Source organism: Babylonia areolata, chromosome 2, assembly GCF_041734735.1.
Source record: "Babylonia areolata isolate BAREFJ2019XMU chromosome 2, ASM4173473v1, whole genome shotgun sequence".
NCBI lineage: Eukaryota > Metazoa > Mollusca > Gastropoda > Neogastropoda > Buccinidae > Babylonia > Babylonia areolata.
In genome coordinates, this window is record NC_134877.1 from 7,508,943 (window position 1) to 7,524,343 (window position 15,401).

General features: G+C 42.2%; 1 protein-coding gene across 2 annotated transcripts in view; it reads right to left on the reverse strand.

Moving 5' to 3' along the window:
• The window catches only part of LOC143278877 (uncharacterized), a 172,839-nt gene that overhangs the window by 133,484 nt on the left and 23,954 nt on the right, over positions 1 to 15,401 (reverse strand). Inside the window, exons 1-2 of one of the 2 annotated variants that reach the window (XM_076583310.1) lie at positions 11,782 to 12,012; positions 1,185 to 3,546 (exon numbers count right to left, since the gene is read on the reverse strand). In XM_076583310.1, coding sequence (XP_076439425.1) covers positions 1,185 to 2,863 — 1,679 coding nt within the window. In that variant the 5' untranslated portion in view covers positions 2,864 to 3,546; positions 11,782 to 12,012. Of the gene's footprint in view, positions 1 to 1,184; positions 3,547 to 11,781; positions 12,013 to 15,401 lie in introns of those variants that run through there. The other variant, XM_076583308.1, reaches the window with a different exon arrangement.

Consider the following 15,401-nt stretch of genomic DNA (forward strand, 5'->3'; position numbering starts at 1 on the left):
TCAGATTCAGTTAAAAAGAAGGGAAAAACGCTATTCTTTAAGGACAGTCGCTTCCGGTGCCTGCCAGCCGAATCACCAGATGTATCAGGGGACTGGGGCTTGTCGAGCGAAAAACAGCTTTGAGCTTAGGACGAATGCAGCAGCGTGGTAGGAGAATATGAATGGAAATGAGAAATAAAGCACATGTCACAGCGGGCGAGATAAGTCTGAATCAATATTCCTGGGGTGTCTCTTCTTCCCACTGTCCCCGATGTTTGGGCTTTCCTGGTTTGCTTGTTGGGTGTCCAAGGAAAACAGCAGACTGTGAAGGTGGATCTCTGTCTCTTATCTGTGAGCGGCAGAGCCAGTGGGCACAACGTGTCGTTGCACAGAGCTGTGTGAACACTTCCTCCGGGGAGCTGTCAGCTGTCGGTGTCTGTGTGTGCTTGAAGGAACACCACAGCTTCACGCAGGCCGGAACAGGAAATGACGTCACCAGAAACCGACAGGATGCCGGTAGTGGACTGACCATGAGTGAAAGATGTTTGCGATGGAATGAGAAAGGCGGCACCTGGGTATAGTGCCATTTAAACGACATAAACACATGTATTGTGTGTGAGCACATACGCGAAATGCGAAGACTTGCGTAATGATTTTGTTTATTTGCTTATATCATTGCTTTCAGTTTCTTCCTGCTGTTCAGTATTTGTACCCTTCCTCCATATCAACGGGTCAAAATAATAAATATCATTGTTCATTGTAATTAACCGTCAACACGCCTCTCTCTCTCTCTCTCTCTGAATGTGTGTGTGTGTGTGTGTGTGTGTGTGTGTGTGTGTGTGTGTGTGTGTGTGTAAGGTGGGAGACAGAAAAACAAAGAACGACGCAAAAGTGACATACAATTAGAGGCAGACTAAGAAGGGAACAGAGACAGAGAAGTCACGAGAAAGAAACGTGCGGTAACCGTTGAGACATAAACATTTCCACACACACACACACACACACACACACACTATGAAAAAACTACACAAAGACTGACATACTGGCAGACAGTCAGAGAGACAGCAGTAGACGGACAGACAGACAGACAGACAGTGACAGACAGAGAGACTAACAGACAGACAGACGAACAGACGACAGACAGACAGACAGACGTACAAACAGACAGTCAGACAGACCCAAGACGTCCTGTGACCACAACTCACCCGTCAGGCCTGGTGTCGGGCACAGCACGGTCCATGGGCAGCAGGTCGCTGGCCGTCACGTTGTAGGCATGCTCCAGAAAGCCGTCCCTCTTCAGCCTGCTGCCTACCTCCACCACGTCCCCCCGCCTCTCACCCCTCACGCCCCCTCTCCGCCACACCCCGCCTGACCCTGACCCTCCACCCCGGTATGGTGACTGTGTAGCACGGGCCTTGTGGGGCGTGTCGGGCTGCTCTTTGCTCACGTGCTGTGCTGAGGCAGCGACCTGACCGTCTGCAGTCCTGTGTGATGCGGATGACGCGGCATCCTGATTGTCTGCAGTCCTGTGTGATGCGGATGACGCGGCATCCTGATTGTCTGCAGTCCTGTGTGATGCGGATGACGCGGCATCCTGATTGTCTGCAGTCCTGTGTGATGCGGATGACGCGGCATCCTGATTGTCTGCAGTCCTGTGTGATGCGGATGACGCGGCATCCTGATCGTCTGCAGTCCTGTGCGATGCGGATGACGCAGCAGAGTGGCTGTCCCTGGTCAGGGGTGGTGGTGATGATGCTTTGTGACTGACTGCCGTCACACGGGAAGCTGGTGACAGAACGTGAGTGTCCGGGTTCTGAAGGGATGCAGAGAACACTGCACCCTCACTGTCTGTGGTCCGGTGAGGGGAAGATGATGACGCTGCCTGAGTGAAAGAACTGTGTGAAGGACGGTGTGCTGCTGTGTTCCAGGACTGTGACAGATGTTCAAGCGGTGTAAGCACAGACTGTTTTTCCACAAAGTGATTGTCATCATGAATCAAGGTTTTGATGACTACTTCCCTGCGGCGTACAAATGATGAAGATGATGCTTGGTCATTCACATGGAATCTGTTCACACCTCCATTGATTGTAGAGGGTGCAGAATCTGATGGGTCATGTGAGGGGGGGTTACCCACGTGCTGAGTGTCTGTGGTGTGCCGGGAGGAAGGCATCACATGACTGACCCGAGTTGTGTCCCGGAGAGAGGGAGCCACGACAGGGTGTGGTCGTGCCGTGTGTTGCTGCCCATCAACAGCATCTTCATATCCAGTTCCTGACACTGGGATTCGTTCAAGTTGTGTTTCTCGTTCCTTGTCTTTGAACGACAAAACAGGTGAAGAATACATGCTTTCCAAAGATACATCCTGTTTTTCTTTCACATAGAAGCTGTCAGCATTGGCATGTGTGACTTGGTATCCATGCTGGTGTTGCCCCTGTTGAGCTGTATCGTCTCCAAAGAAAGCAGGGCTGTTGTTGGCGTCGTTGACACTGTCCTCCTTGGTCAGCAGCATTCGCTGGTCAGGACCCACAAGAGCGAGCGACCTGGCCAGTGGTGCTCTGCCCACAGTGTCCCTGTCTGTCCACACATCGTCAGGTAGTGGTTGAAGAGCCCCATCCTTGCTGACAGCAACTGCTTTCCTCGTGGTGACCATGCCCATAGTGTAGCGGAGGTCAGTGAAGAGAGACGTCCTGACACTATCCGGTCCCTGGCAGGGGGGAAGAGAGAGGAGAGGGGACGGCTGCAGAGACAGGTGCACGACAGTGATCAGACACAGCCACACACTGACCACCACTCCCAGCCAGCTGGACCCACGCCACGGGCCGCTCACACATCGTGGGCGCCGCCACTTCCCTCCCCACCTCCACCGGCAAAGCCCCCTCCTCATGGAAGAGCGGCGCACGACAAGGGGGCAGAGCGTGGCCAGGGCAGGGCAGGACCACCGCTGGATGGGGGCCTGCAAGGGGCTGCCTCTCTGCCCTGCGTACGCTGATGTTGCATGTCACGTGAGGAGTACAACACAACGCGGTGTGACGATGCCTTTGGCTACAATGGCATCACTCTGGCGTTGTGAAGAACACAGCCACACATATACATTCCGAGGAATGATTGAGCATTAGATATAACCCATCATTTTATTTCACTGCACTATTTTTCATGAACGCCTACATGATACACACACTTTGTCATCACAAACACTGAACCGACACTGCAGGGAAAATTCTCACTCCCCATCCTGTTCTTTCCCAGTTTTTATGGTTTCTGAATATGCACATCAAGAACAGCCCCTTCATCACACCGCACGTCGATGTTTACAGCCAGGAAGGTTTCCGATATAAATGTATTCTGTGTGGAAGATGAATTGTGCTGCCAATGCCAGACATGTCGATTAGCGCGGTATGCGTGCCTCAAAGACCTGATTCAGGATAAACATGCCGGTGGCAGGAGCGCATGCCTCAAGGAGCTGGTCTTTGTGCGAGACGAGAAGGGCTGTTGCTCAGAGCTGTCCCGGCAACGTCTCACTCCCCACTTATCGGCACACACATCGGTCAGAGCCGTGTCCTCTCCCTCCTGGCCGCGCCGGCCACATGAAAAACACATCTCTCACGCTCACAACCAAGCCACAAGCTCGCAAAGCCCATCCCCTGCCCATCTATCATTGGCAGCAACTAAAAGCTTGGGCCATCAAGTCGAAGACTAGCGCTTGTTGTCATTTGTCAAGCAGGAAGAAGAAGCCAAAGAGAAAAAAGAAAAAAAGGGAGGGGTGTGGGGGGGTGGGGGGCTTAAAAGAACAGCAGCAGAAAAGCTCTTAACTTGGGAACCCCCCCCCCCAACCCCCCCCTGGCAAGGAGCATGGAGAAAACGTGAGAGAGGAAGATCAAAGTCCCATTGGGCCACGTGTCTGAGGGGAACATGACGTAAATGGCTGTACGGTATTATGCCTTCAGCAGCCAGAAATTGGACTTGTCACGACAAATCAAGACAGAACTTTGTTCCAAGAGAGAGAGAGAGGGGAGAGAGAGAGAGAGAGAGGGGGGGGGGAGAGAGAGAGAAAGATCTATGGCCACAGGGTGGACCGCAGTGAAGAAATCTAATACAACAGAAGAAAGAAAGAAAAATAAGCAAACAAATAAATATTTCTGACAGAACGACATTATTTGAACACCAAGCTGACAACCGCACAGACCACAGGTTACTTTGAGATGAAAATGTGTCTGCTTTCCTGAGAACCGGCAGTTAAATGACTCCTTGTGAAATTCAGAACCTGGCAATGGGTGAGTGCCAACAAAAAAAACAACTGAATTAAAATAAATCAAATTGAATTAAAATGAATAACTGAAACAGCTATGTGTCACTGTGTGTAGCGTATCCTTTCTTCATTCAACAGCAACAGGAATGATGGCTGCCATAACCGACACTAACCTTTCAATCATCTAGTCAATGCAGATTTGAATCGATGGTTGCAGGACTGTTGTTCCACAAATACAATATGTGTCATTTTGCATAACACCTGGAACTATCCATTTGAATCAACAACTGCAGACAAAGAGTCTTGACAGCAGACTTTTAAAAAAAACATTATATTTACTTACTAAATCATTCATTAATTCATTTACTAGTTTGTTCATTTCGTATTTGTTCATTCTTTCTTTCGTTCATTCATTCACTTTGTATGATAAATACGTCGGCCACTCAGGCAGCAGATTTCAGTCTTTTTTTCTCTTTTTTTCATTCAAAAAGGAAGTCAGTTTACAAGGAAGTAATTTCTTTTTCATCAATTCCTTAACTCACATTATGTGATACGTCATAGTAAGACAGCAGATTTTGATTCACTGTAATGTAGGTATGCTTATTCATTTATCTGTTTATCTTCATTTAACAATTTATTTATTGCTTTAGTTTGCAACTCATTCAATATACAATTAATGATGATAAATAATCACAAAGGAGACAGAGTTTCATGTTATGTATGTAGTTAGGTTACTTATTCATTCATCGAAATTTTTTTTTTTCATCATTTATTTATTCATATTTTTCCCTTCAACGAACAGATCCAAAAGCTTCAGATTCAATGAACACCACCACTCATCTGGGACGAAAGTTGTATTCTCCGGAACACCCAATCTCTCCCTGTGTGTGTGTGTGTGTGTGTGTGTCCCTCTGTCTTTGTGGAAGTGCGGGTGAGGGTGTGGGGATGTAAAGGGACAAGGGATGAAAGAAAGTATCCCCACCCTCCAACCATCAAAAGTATTTGTTTTTTCGTTTCTAGTTTTACTGTTTAAATATTGTTTGATGTTTTTAACCAGGGGAATCTACATTATAGATCGATTCTGAAATTAGCTTTTCAGTTTTTGTTGTTGTTGTTGTTTCGTAGTTTATTTTTTATTATTTTTATTATTAAACATTACCCTCTTGTTTCTTTTGTTTTGTTTTCCTCTCTCTCTCTCTCTCTCTCTCTCTCTCTCTCTCTCTCTCACACACACACACACACACACACACACACACACACATATATATATATATATATATATATATATGTGCGTGTGCGTGTGTGTGTGTGTGTGTGTGTGTGTGTGTGTGTGCATGGTTCTGGTTTTCCTTTTCAATATAGTTGTTGTTCCTTTTTAAGACATGGTGTTAATTTCATCAAGTTGACGGGCCATTTTCTCCTTTTCTCCTCCTCCTATTTATTCTGGACTCTATCGTTGTAGAGAAGTCACATTAGGGGAGCAGACAGACAGAGGCAGGCAAAAATCAACCATCAACAACGAAAATAAACAGATGAATAACTAACAGACTAACTAATTGACTAAGTACATCAATAAATAAACAAATGAAAACATAATAAAATGGATAAACAAATCAACCAATCAGTCTATAAAGATTCCAATATAACTCGTAAACCCTGATTTGTGAATGAGCACCAAATCAGTTCTGCCTGTTGCACACATTTAATAAGTAAATATAATGTTGTGTGTTTTTTTAATTGCACACTGCTATCATATGTCTATGTCAACTTTTAGTTTTCTGTTATGTCTATCCTTTAACTGTGATTATCACTGCCATGTGTGTATGGCTGTGATAGTGTATGTATGATTTACTGTAAATTACTTTTTAAGGGGTTTTGTTGTTGCTGTCTACTGTGATTAGTAATTGTAATGATGGTTTGCCCTAGGTTCACATCTTAATATGGTTTATCTATAGACATGTTGAATGACTGTGATTTTCTTGTGTTGGTTTTCTGTTTTACACCACATTTTAATTTCTCTTGTCGAGATAATAAAGTATTCTGTGTTATGTATTCTGTCTTCCCTGGCTTTGCCTTGTTTTGAACGAAAACCACACCTGACGACACTGTACTTGTGTTTTAGATTAGAACTAGAAGCCTTGTCACCTCTCACAGTTGACTGCTTTGTGATATAACTATAAACAAAATGATCAAACAAACATTGACAAAACTAACTAATGTCAATGAACATGAATAAAATGATACATATGTGGAATCACATGCAACTTGACATTATTGCAAGGAAACATATCATAAATTGGAAACTAAATATGAATAGATTAAGAAATCCATAGACACACTAGTTTTTACTATCAAAGATTTTAGTAAATGGTGCTCGGTTTATTAGTGTTATTGGTATTACAGTATTTTCTCTACTTTTTCATACATATAAAAAGAAATAGACAGACGGCAGATAGATAGATAGACAGACAGATAGATGGATGAAAAAGGATAACATGTAACTAACAATGCCTTATGGTATGCACTGAAAAAGGAACGAAATATTTGTGAAAACAGACATTAAAAACACGGACACATGTGGCACTGATAAGAAATGTGGTCCCATGTGGATTTGTTTTCTTCTGCATATCACCAGACATGACATATAGCAGTATAAGAACAGCGTGTCAGAAACAGCAGAATTCTGGGCATGAAACAGAAAACCTATTCATCGATAAAAAGCAGCAAAATATTAAAATATGTTGTAACTTACTTCTGGCTAAGACTGCATAGCCAGAAGTAAGTAGCAACATATCTTGATCATGGTAAAAATAAGCTAACTTTATACTTCGATTACTGCAAAAGTGAGTAACACATACTGAATATTGTCAAAGAAAGACTAACATTATACTTTCACAATTGTATTAAAGCGAGTAATACTAGATGTAGTGAATACTATACAAATGACTAACATTGCACTTCATTATGGCAAAGAAGTGACTGGCTGTCAAGAAAAGAAGGACACCATCTGAATAATAACAAGAAACGTCCAACACGTGTTGCAGTCCTGCATGTCAATCGTGTATTCCAAATGTTTTACATGTTTCACCAAATATCTATTCATATTTGACTTGGGCCTTCATTTTGCCTTGACTAGTTTTATATATTGTGAAAGATTACTTGACGGTTTGTTGGCTCATTCTGAGAAGGCCCATTGAGATGTTATTTCTTACAGCAAGCATGATGGAATGCTCGATCGCACACGGAAATCATACACACACACTCGCACACGCACACACACACACACACACACACACACACCACACCACACCACACCACACCACACCACACACGCACACATAAACACACACATGAACACATTCAGCGCGCGATCCTCCACATCCCCCATCCCCGTTTTTTGTTCGTTTGTTTTTTGTTGTTGGTGTTGTTGTTGTGTGTCGATTTGAAGATGGGCGAAAACCGGTGCAGGTGAGAGGGGTAAAAGAGTGAAACACACTATGTTGTTCTGGAGATACTGTTCAACATTTTTTGCTTATGGAGGTTTCTTTGACTTTTTCATGTTAGTTAAGATATTCTTGCGGCAAAAATAGGATGTGATTTTTATTTGCCCGTGAATATTTATTAAATCAATAGGGAGCACCTTGCATACATACACACACACCACCACCACCACCACCAACACCAAATTAGACAAGTATGTTCAGCATTTCACCTAAATTAACAGAGACTGAAGCAAACGCAACAGACGGGGCAATAACACTGGAAGACGCAGCACAAGCATGGAAGAAAACGAAGAATGATAAAAGCCCAAGAACGAACGGAATAACAGTGGACTTTTTTTTTTTTTTTTTTTTTTCGGAAACAGCTAGGTGTTTTATTGTGCGTTCTCTAAACCAAGGCTATGGTATGTCTATTACACAAAGGGAGGGTACTATAATCTGCTTACCAAAAGGAGATAAACCTAGAGACTGTTTCAGAAATTGGCGTCCAGTATCGTTATTGAATGTAACGAACAAAATATGTATCGCAAATGGGATTAAAACAGTTTTAAATAGACTCATCAATTAGGATCAAACAGGCTTTGTCACAGGAAGATACATAGGAGATAATTTAAGGTTTCTTTATTATACAGATAAAAGCACTTTATTATCATTACTATTATCATTATTATCATCATCATCATTGTCTTTTTTTTAAGAGAAAAATGTCTCAGGACTACTTGTTTCAATAGATTTTGAAAAAGCAATCGATTCAGTTAGCTGGAAATGTGTGCATTAAGTTTTAAAACAATTTGGTTTTGGTAACATATGTCGTTGAATGGAAGCATTTAAAACAAATATATAATCCACAGTAATAGTTAACGGCAAAGCTTCTGGAAGTATCCGGGTTCAACGTGGTTACAGGGAAGGAGATCCAGTCTCTCCCTATTTATTTATTTTGTGTGCAGAGATAATGGTTAGCAAAATCCGTGATATAAAAGGTATTAGGGCTGAATAAAATTAGTCAGTTCGCTGACGATACTTCTTTCTTTCTAGGTGACAAAAAATCTAAAGAAGAACTCTCCAAAGTACTTGGGGAATTTGAAGCAATCTCGGGATTAAAATCAAATCATGACAAAAAACGCAAGGTACGGCTGGGAAGTTAATATGATAGTAATACTATGTTTTTTGCGAATTTGAAATCTAAAATCCTAGGGTTCGGGTTTACAAATGACCTTCGTAAAATGGCAGAATTAAATATAACATACAAACTCAATGAAACAAAAAAGCTGTTTAATGTATGGATGAAGAGTAGCTATTCTTAAATCACTTATACTTATGGATTATGCTTCTAAATCCACCGGACGACAGTATAAAACAAAAACCTGCAAAAATGTGAGTTGATCTTGTATGGGACAAAAAAAGAGAGATAGATGTAAAATTCACAATGCATAGTATTAAAAACGGACGTGTAAATATTCCATACATTCCATCGTTTATAAAATCCATGAAACTCATATGGCTGAAAAATGCTGCGATCAGTTTTTTGGTCCAAAATGGAAAATATATTGTTAAAAGAATGTCAAGAGGTTGGAATGCACCAGGAATATGGCCCAGTAGCATTGAAAGTTGAAGGACGAAGAATAAATCATTTTTGGAAAGACATATTCAGCGGTTTTTCAGACGATTTTTTACACCGTGGATGTACATGAACAAGATGTTTTGAGGGACCACTGAGTGTTTAATAATAAATTTGACATTGGTGGCAGAGTTTTGTATTTCGAAGACTGGGTTAGAAAAAATGTCTATTAAGTAAAATACCTTTTAACAGAAAATGGAAGATTTTTTTCGTGAATTTCCAGACATAATTAATAACACAGTTCCAATTATGGAATGCAGTGGTATAGTTAACTCCATTAGACGCTTCTTAAGAAAAAATAATATTGTATTTATAGCAACAATCAGAATAGAGTGAAGTATAATAAAGCTTGTAATATCATGATAAAAGCTCCAAGGGGAACATATTTATTTTATATATATTGGAAAACCAGCTCCACCAAATGCTTGCAAAAGTGCGAACATTGTTTAAAAATCAAATCGAATCTTTTTAGATACAAAAAAGATACAAGAAATAGAATTAGAATGGTTCCAGATTAAAATTAATCATCGTGTCTTTGTGACAATTTCCATGTTCATGAACATGGGAGAGTTATAATAATAATAATAATAATAATGGTATTTATATAGCGCTGAATCTTGTGCAGAAATAAATCAAAGCGCTTTCGCACCAGTCATTCACACGCATGCATAAATCTAAAACTGGAGAAACTGAAGACAAGGAAGAGGCAGGCAAGGGAGGCTAATTTGGGAAGAGGTGGGTTTTAAGGCCAGACTTGAAAGAGCTGAGTGCGGAGACCTGACGAAGCGAAAGAGGAAGTTTATTCCAGTTGCAATGTCCAGAAACAGAGAAAGAACGGCCGAGAGTTTGAATCTGGGTATGCGTAAACAGTGTGGATCCGAAGCCGATCGTAGAGAGCGAGATGGAGTGTAGAGGTGAAGGCAGCCACAGAGATAGGAATGGGCAGTTTCGTGAATACATTTATAACATAGAGTGCTGATCTTGTACTTTATTCTGTGTGAGACAGAGAGCCAGTGGAGATATTGCAAAAGAGGAGTGATGTGCTCAGATCTTTTCTTTCTGAGGACGAGTCGGGCAGCAGAGTTTTGTATGCGCTGAAGGGACTGAATGGATGAAGCAGGCAAACCAGACAATAGAGAGTTACAGTAGTCAAGTCGAGAGAGAATGAGAGAAACGACAAGTTAAGAGTTAAGAGATAACAAATGTATTTTTTGTAAAAATGAAAAATACACGATCCTACATTACACATGGGAATGTAATCATGTACATTTATTTTGGACAGTTTGTACGATACTTAAAAAATGTCCAAACTGTGATAGACTTGATCTCAACCATGTGTTGGTGCATTTGGGATGCGACAATAAAACAAAAACTTATGGTTGCTTCTCATATATATTATTGATAGCCAAATTCTTTATATACAAATGTAGAATTGATAAAGTAAATCCAACAATACAAATGTTCATAAAAGATCTTAAAAAGGCACATAAACTGACAAGTATGTTTTTAAAATATCTATGGAATATAAGAATTTTGTGCGGCAGAAATGGGCGCCATACATACACATTGTACAATATTAAGACCTGTAACACATAGAATCAAGGTGTGGATGAATGATTATTGATACGTTACTGTAAACTAAGCATTAACTCTCTCCATACGAACGGCGAAAGAGACGACGTAACAGCGTTTCACCCCAGTTACCATCATCAAAATATTGCAAGCGGAAGGCTCTTATACTGAAGAGGTGAATGTTGACAAATAATACCACAATTCTGACGACGGAAGCTAAATGTTGGGTCATTCAGACACCCACTGGACATCCGAGGGGTCTGTGTAGAGGAGAAGAGAGGACTGGCCGTACTGAGTGAGTTAAAATCAATAATTGAATGAATACCCGTTGTTCTGATTATGCTTTGATGTGAAGGAGCATTGTAATATCACATGGAAGCAATGTGTGAATGAATACCCATTGATCTGCTTGTATTGCTTTGATATAAACTGAGTACAGCAATACCAATTGAATCAATGTGTTAACGGATATTTTAAAATGTGTCATTACTATAATTTCATTGTAAATTGTGCGTTATAATATTACACAGAACAATCTTTGAATGATATTTACTGTTCTGCCGATATAATTCCTGATGTAGAATGATTGATATTCAGAACAATATATTGCTGTGAACTCCCCAGTTTATAATATTATACTATTTCTGTAAACTGAAAATCTGAATAAAGTGGAAAGACGGAAAGAAAGGAACGTGAAACACTATTTGGATATATAGAAAGACGCTGGATACATCATCTGGTCTATACATCAGATGTACGTTTACAAGACATGAATACTGGCAAGAAAGATGAAGACGGAACGCAGGAACTTAAAGAAAACCAGAACGCTGATTTAAAGAAAAAAGATGCTGCTCCCAGCTGATCACCTGAACTGACAGTTCTCTGCCTTGTCCGCGGAAACTGGAGTTGCAACACGGCAGTAACACACACACACACACACACACACACACACACACACGCACGCACGCACGCACACACACACACACACACACACACACACACACACACTGCCCTTGTCACACAGCTCATGGGATTGGATGAAGCGTCACACCACCACAGCCCTCCCAGAGTCGCCCACACTACGGGTGATCGCCAACGGCTGATGTTCAGGATAGTCCTGACAAGCGCGACCGCTATCACTGTCATCAGCTCTCCCAGTGTACTCCCCGACAGGCACACACGCAGGTTTCGGGCCCCTCTGCCAATCTTAATTGAACCGCCGAACGAGGGCTGAGGCGCTCAGGAAACGGCTGCTCTGCCGCAAACCTGCCAATCGCCGAGAAGTAGCACACTGCGCTTTGCGGGCCTCACTCGGAAAGACCGGAGAAAGACAGGGAGGGGGAGGAGGGGGGGGGGGGGGGGGGGGGGTCGAGTGGGAAAGTGATGGGGGAGTGGGGAGAAAGGGGGGGAGGGGTAGAATGTAAGGAAAAGAGTAGTGAGTAGTGCTGGTAAAATGGATACATGGGGGATGTTTGCCGGGAGAGAGAAGACTGATGCTGAAACCATCCATCACACTGTACCCTCCTAGCACACCACGCCAGCTTGTAGAGTAAAGGGGAAGAGAAAGGAAGGTGATTAAGGAGAAAACTTGGGAACTAAACAGTGTGCGAGGTGTGCTGAGAGATGAAGGGGGGGGGGAAACAGAGTCAGGGAAGCCAGTGAAGTAGCTTTGCTTGGGCCAGCAGACAGCAAGGGCCACCCTCCCTCCACACCAGTCTGGTACACTCAGTGTACATACTGACAGAGGACAATGGCCAACAGTGTGGCGGGGAACTGGGGACTGCTTCGTCACCACAACAGCCTGGGTCTGGGAGATGACATTCAACAAACTAAAGTTAAATGATTTCAAAACTGAAGCAGTGATTATTTCCTCTGTAAAATGTCCACATCTACTTCTTTTCCCGCTTCTATTGTGGTTGGTGGTGCTACAGTTCAGTTTTCTAAATCAGCAAGGATCCTTGGGGTCATTCTTGACTCAAACTTCAGTATGCACCCTCAGGTAGTAAATCCGATACGCATAGTATATTGTGAACTTCGTCGCATCAACTCTGTCCATCAGTACCTTTCTGCTGAAACTACTTAAACTCTTATTTCTGCTTTTGTGCTATCACGATTCGACATCTGTAATTCTCTTCTCATAGGCTGTCCACATAATCTTCCTCAGCTATTTCAAAAACCTTAAAAACAATGCTGCCTGTCTGACTCTCAGAGTCCACAGGCCAGGAACATATAGAGGTCAGTCACAAATGGGTTTTCTATTGTGTTATTTACAATAGTTATGTAGAGAAAAACTAAGAAGAAGACATAAAGGAGAAGTGAATAGAAGAAGGCATAAGAAGAGAAGAAAGTGCAACAATACGTAGCGAGATGTCAGCCCTTGTGGGAACACACACTACACACACTCACACACTGCTCGCAACGCAGCAAGAGAGATAGAGCAGCTCTGGTCAGATGACTGACCAGGAATGAAGTGACCACTCATCACTCACTGTGCCAAATTTATGTAGGTTAAGCGAACTACAAAGACAATCACGTGTGCTGCGAAGCAGATCGGCTCAAATCAGGCCAAATCTGAGAGAAAATGTGTTTCTTACAAGGTGTTCAGTGATAGATTTTTAAATGATTCCTGATCCGATTTATGTCGGATAAGCTGCAAAAGAAAGAACTCAACACCTACTTTCTAATGGGTATAGAATTAAGTGTTGATTATTTACGATGAATTTATAATCTTAATTTAAGTCACCTAAACAGGGTCAGTTTTAACGAGATCGTCGCTGAAAATTACAAACTGCGTTAAATCAGTTTAACGTAGGCAATCATAAATGGAATAGACTTAAAGATGGAATTGCAACGATTGGAACGATTCTGCCAGTATACAATACTTGCAGTTTACTGAACTGACAAACGAGATATTAATTAAATACGGTGGAGCAGAAACACAGATTCTGGCTCAGCCAATAGCATTCCGCGACACTGGTCGTGCAGTGAGGGGGTTGTCTGGTGAGGAGGACAAAATGACGTAAGCGGCTTAGCGTCAGTTGAAATCTTTAGACTGACGAACGATTAACTGAAATCAAGCACGCTTCTAACTGATTAAAGTGTGTGTGTAAGCACAACACATATAATATTGCAGTGAACGATACAGAGACTTGATTTAATAGATGATTAGGGAATAAGTTTAGAATGGGCTTTGCATTCAAACCGGGAGTGGCGTCACACATTCTGCGTGAGCCGTTGAAGGCCAGCGGGTTAGTTGCGAAAACGTCGTCTGATGTAGCTTGTGTTTGAAACAGGTTTTGAAGCAAGCATAGCGTTTGGTTACATACAAAGTTGCGTGTCTCTGCTATTCTACTTTCACTCAACAGGACCTACATATCTTTCTGACCTTATCAGTGTTTACACTCCCTCAAGAAATCTCCGCTCTTCCTCTGACTGTTACCTTTTGAAACTTCCTCGTGTCAATACAAGAACCTATGGTGAACGTTCTTTCTACTTTGCTGCTCCTCATATCTGGAACAACCTTCCTCATCATATCCGTGCATCTGATTCTATTTCTGCTTTTCGCTCATCACTAAAAAATCATCTTTTTAAAACCTATCTATAAGCACTTTCAGCTTCTTTATTCTCCAACACTATCCATGTCAGCTCACTTTGGATGCATGAGGAGTGGGAAAGGGAGAGTGTGTGTTCGGGGGGTCGGGGGGACGGGCGGGGAGAGAGTGGGGTTGAGAAAGAGTGGTCATGAATGATTTATGTACTTTGTAAAAAAAGAAAATGTTCATGTAAAGCGCCCTGAGCTCTTAGAGAGAAAGGGCGCTATATAAATGTACATTATCATTATCATTACTGATCCCTTTCTCCATCACAGTACAAAACTGCTGTCCTTCCATGCTATGATTGTTTTGTATCTGTGAGCCTGAGCTAGACTCAAGCGTATGTCTACATCAAAGTGCTTTGAGCTCTAGTTTGACCAAAAAAATAATAATAATAATAATAAAAAATATAAAAAAATTAAACCATAACAATAATTTTTTTTAAATTATGTGTTCATCATCATCATTACTGTAATCATTACTATCATTAATTGTCATAGTAGTAGCAGAAGGACAGTACCTAGTTAAGACAACATGTAAGACGCGCTCGTCCTGTCTGTGTCAAACATTGCGCGCTCTCTGCGTTATAAGGCTAGCGGGCTGCTTTCCTGACACAGCGCACGTGCTGCAGATTGTGAAGACTGGCAGACGGGAGGACCGGGGCGGACAGATGGGAGGACAATGACCAACGAGTCCTGTCCCCAGCACCCACCCCGGGTGGCGCACACTCATCATGCCCGCTGGCCAAGAAGCACCATCCAGTCTCCGCCCATCGTACAACAGAATGGCGGTGAGGACAGAAAAACGCTTTGAGAAGAGAAAGTGAAGGAGACTCTGTGTGTGTGTGTGTGTGTGTGTGTGTGTGTGTGTGTGTGTGTGTGTGTGTATATCTT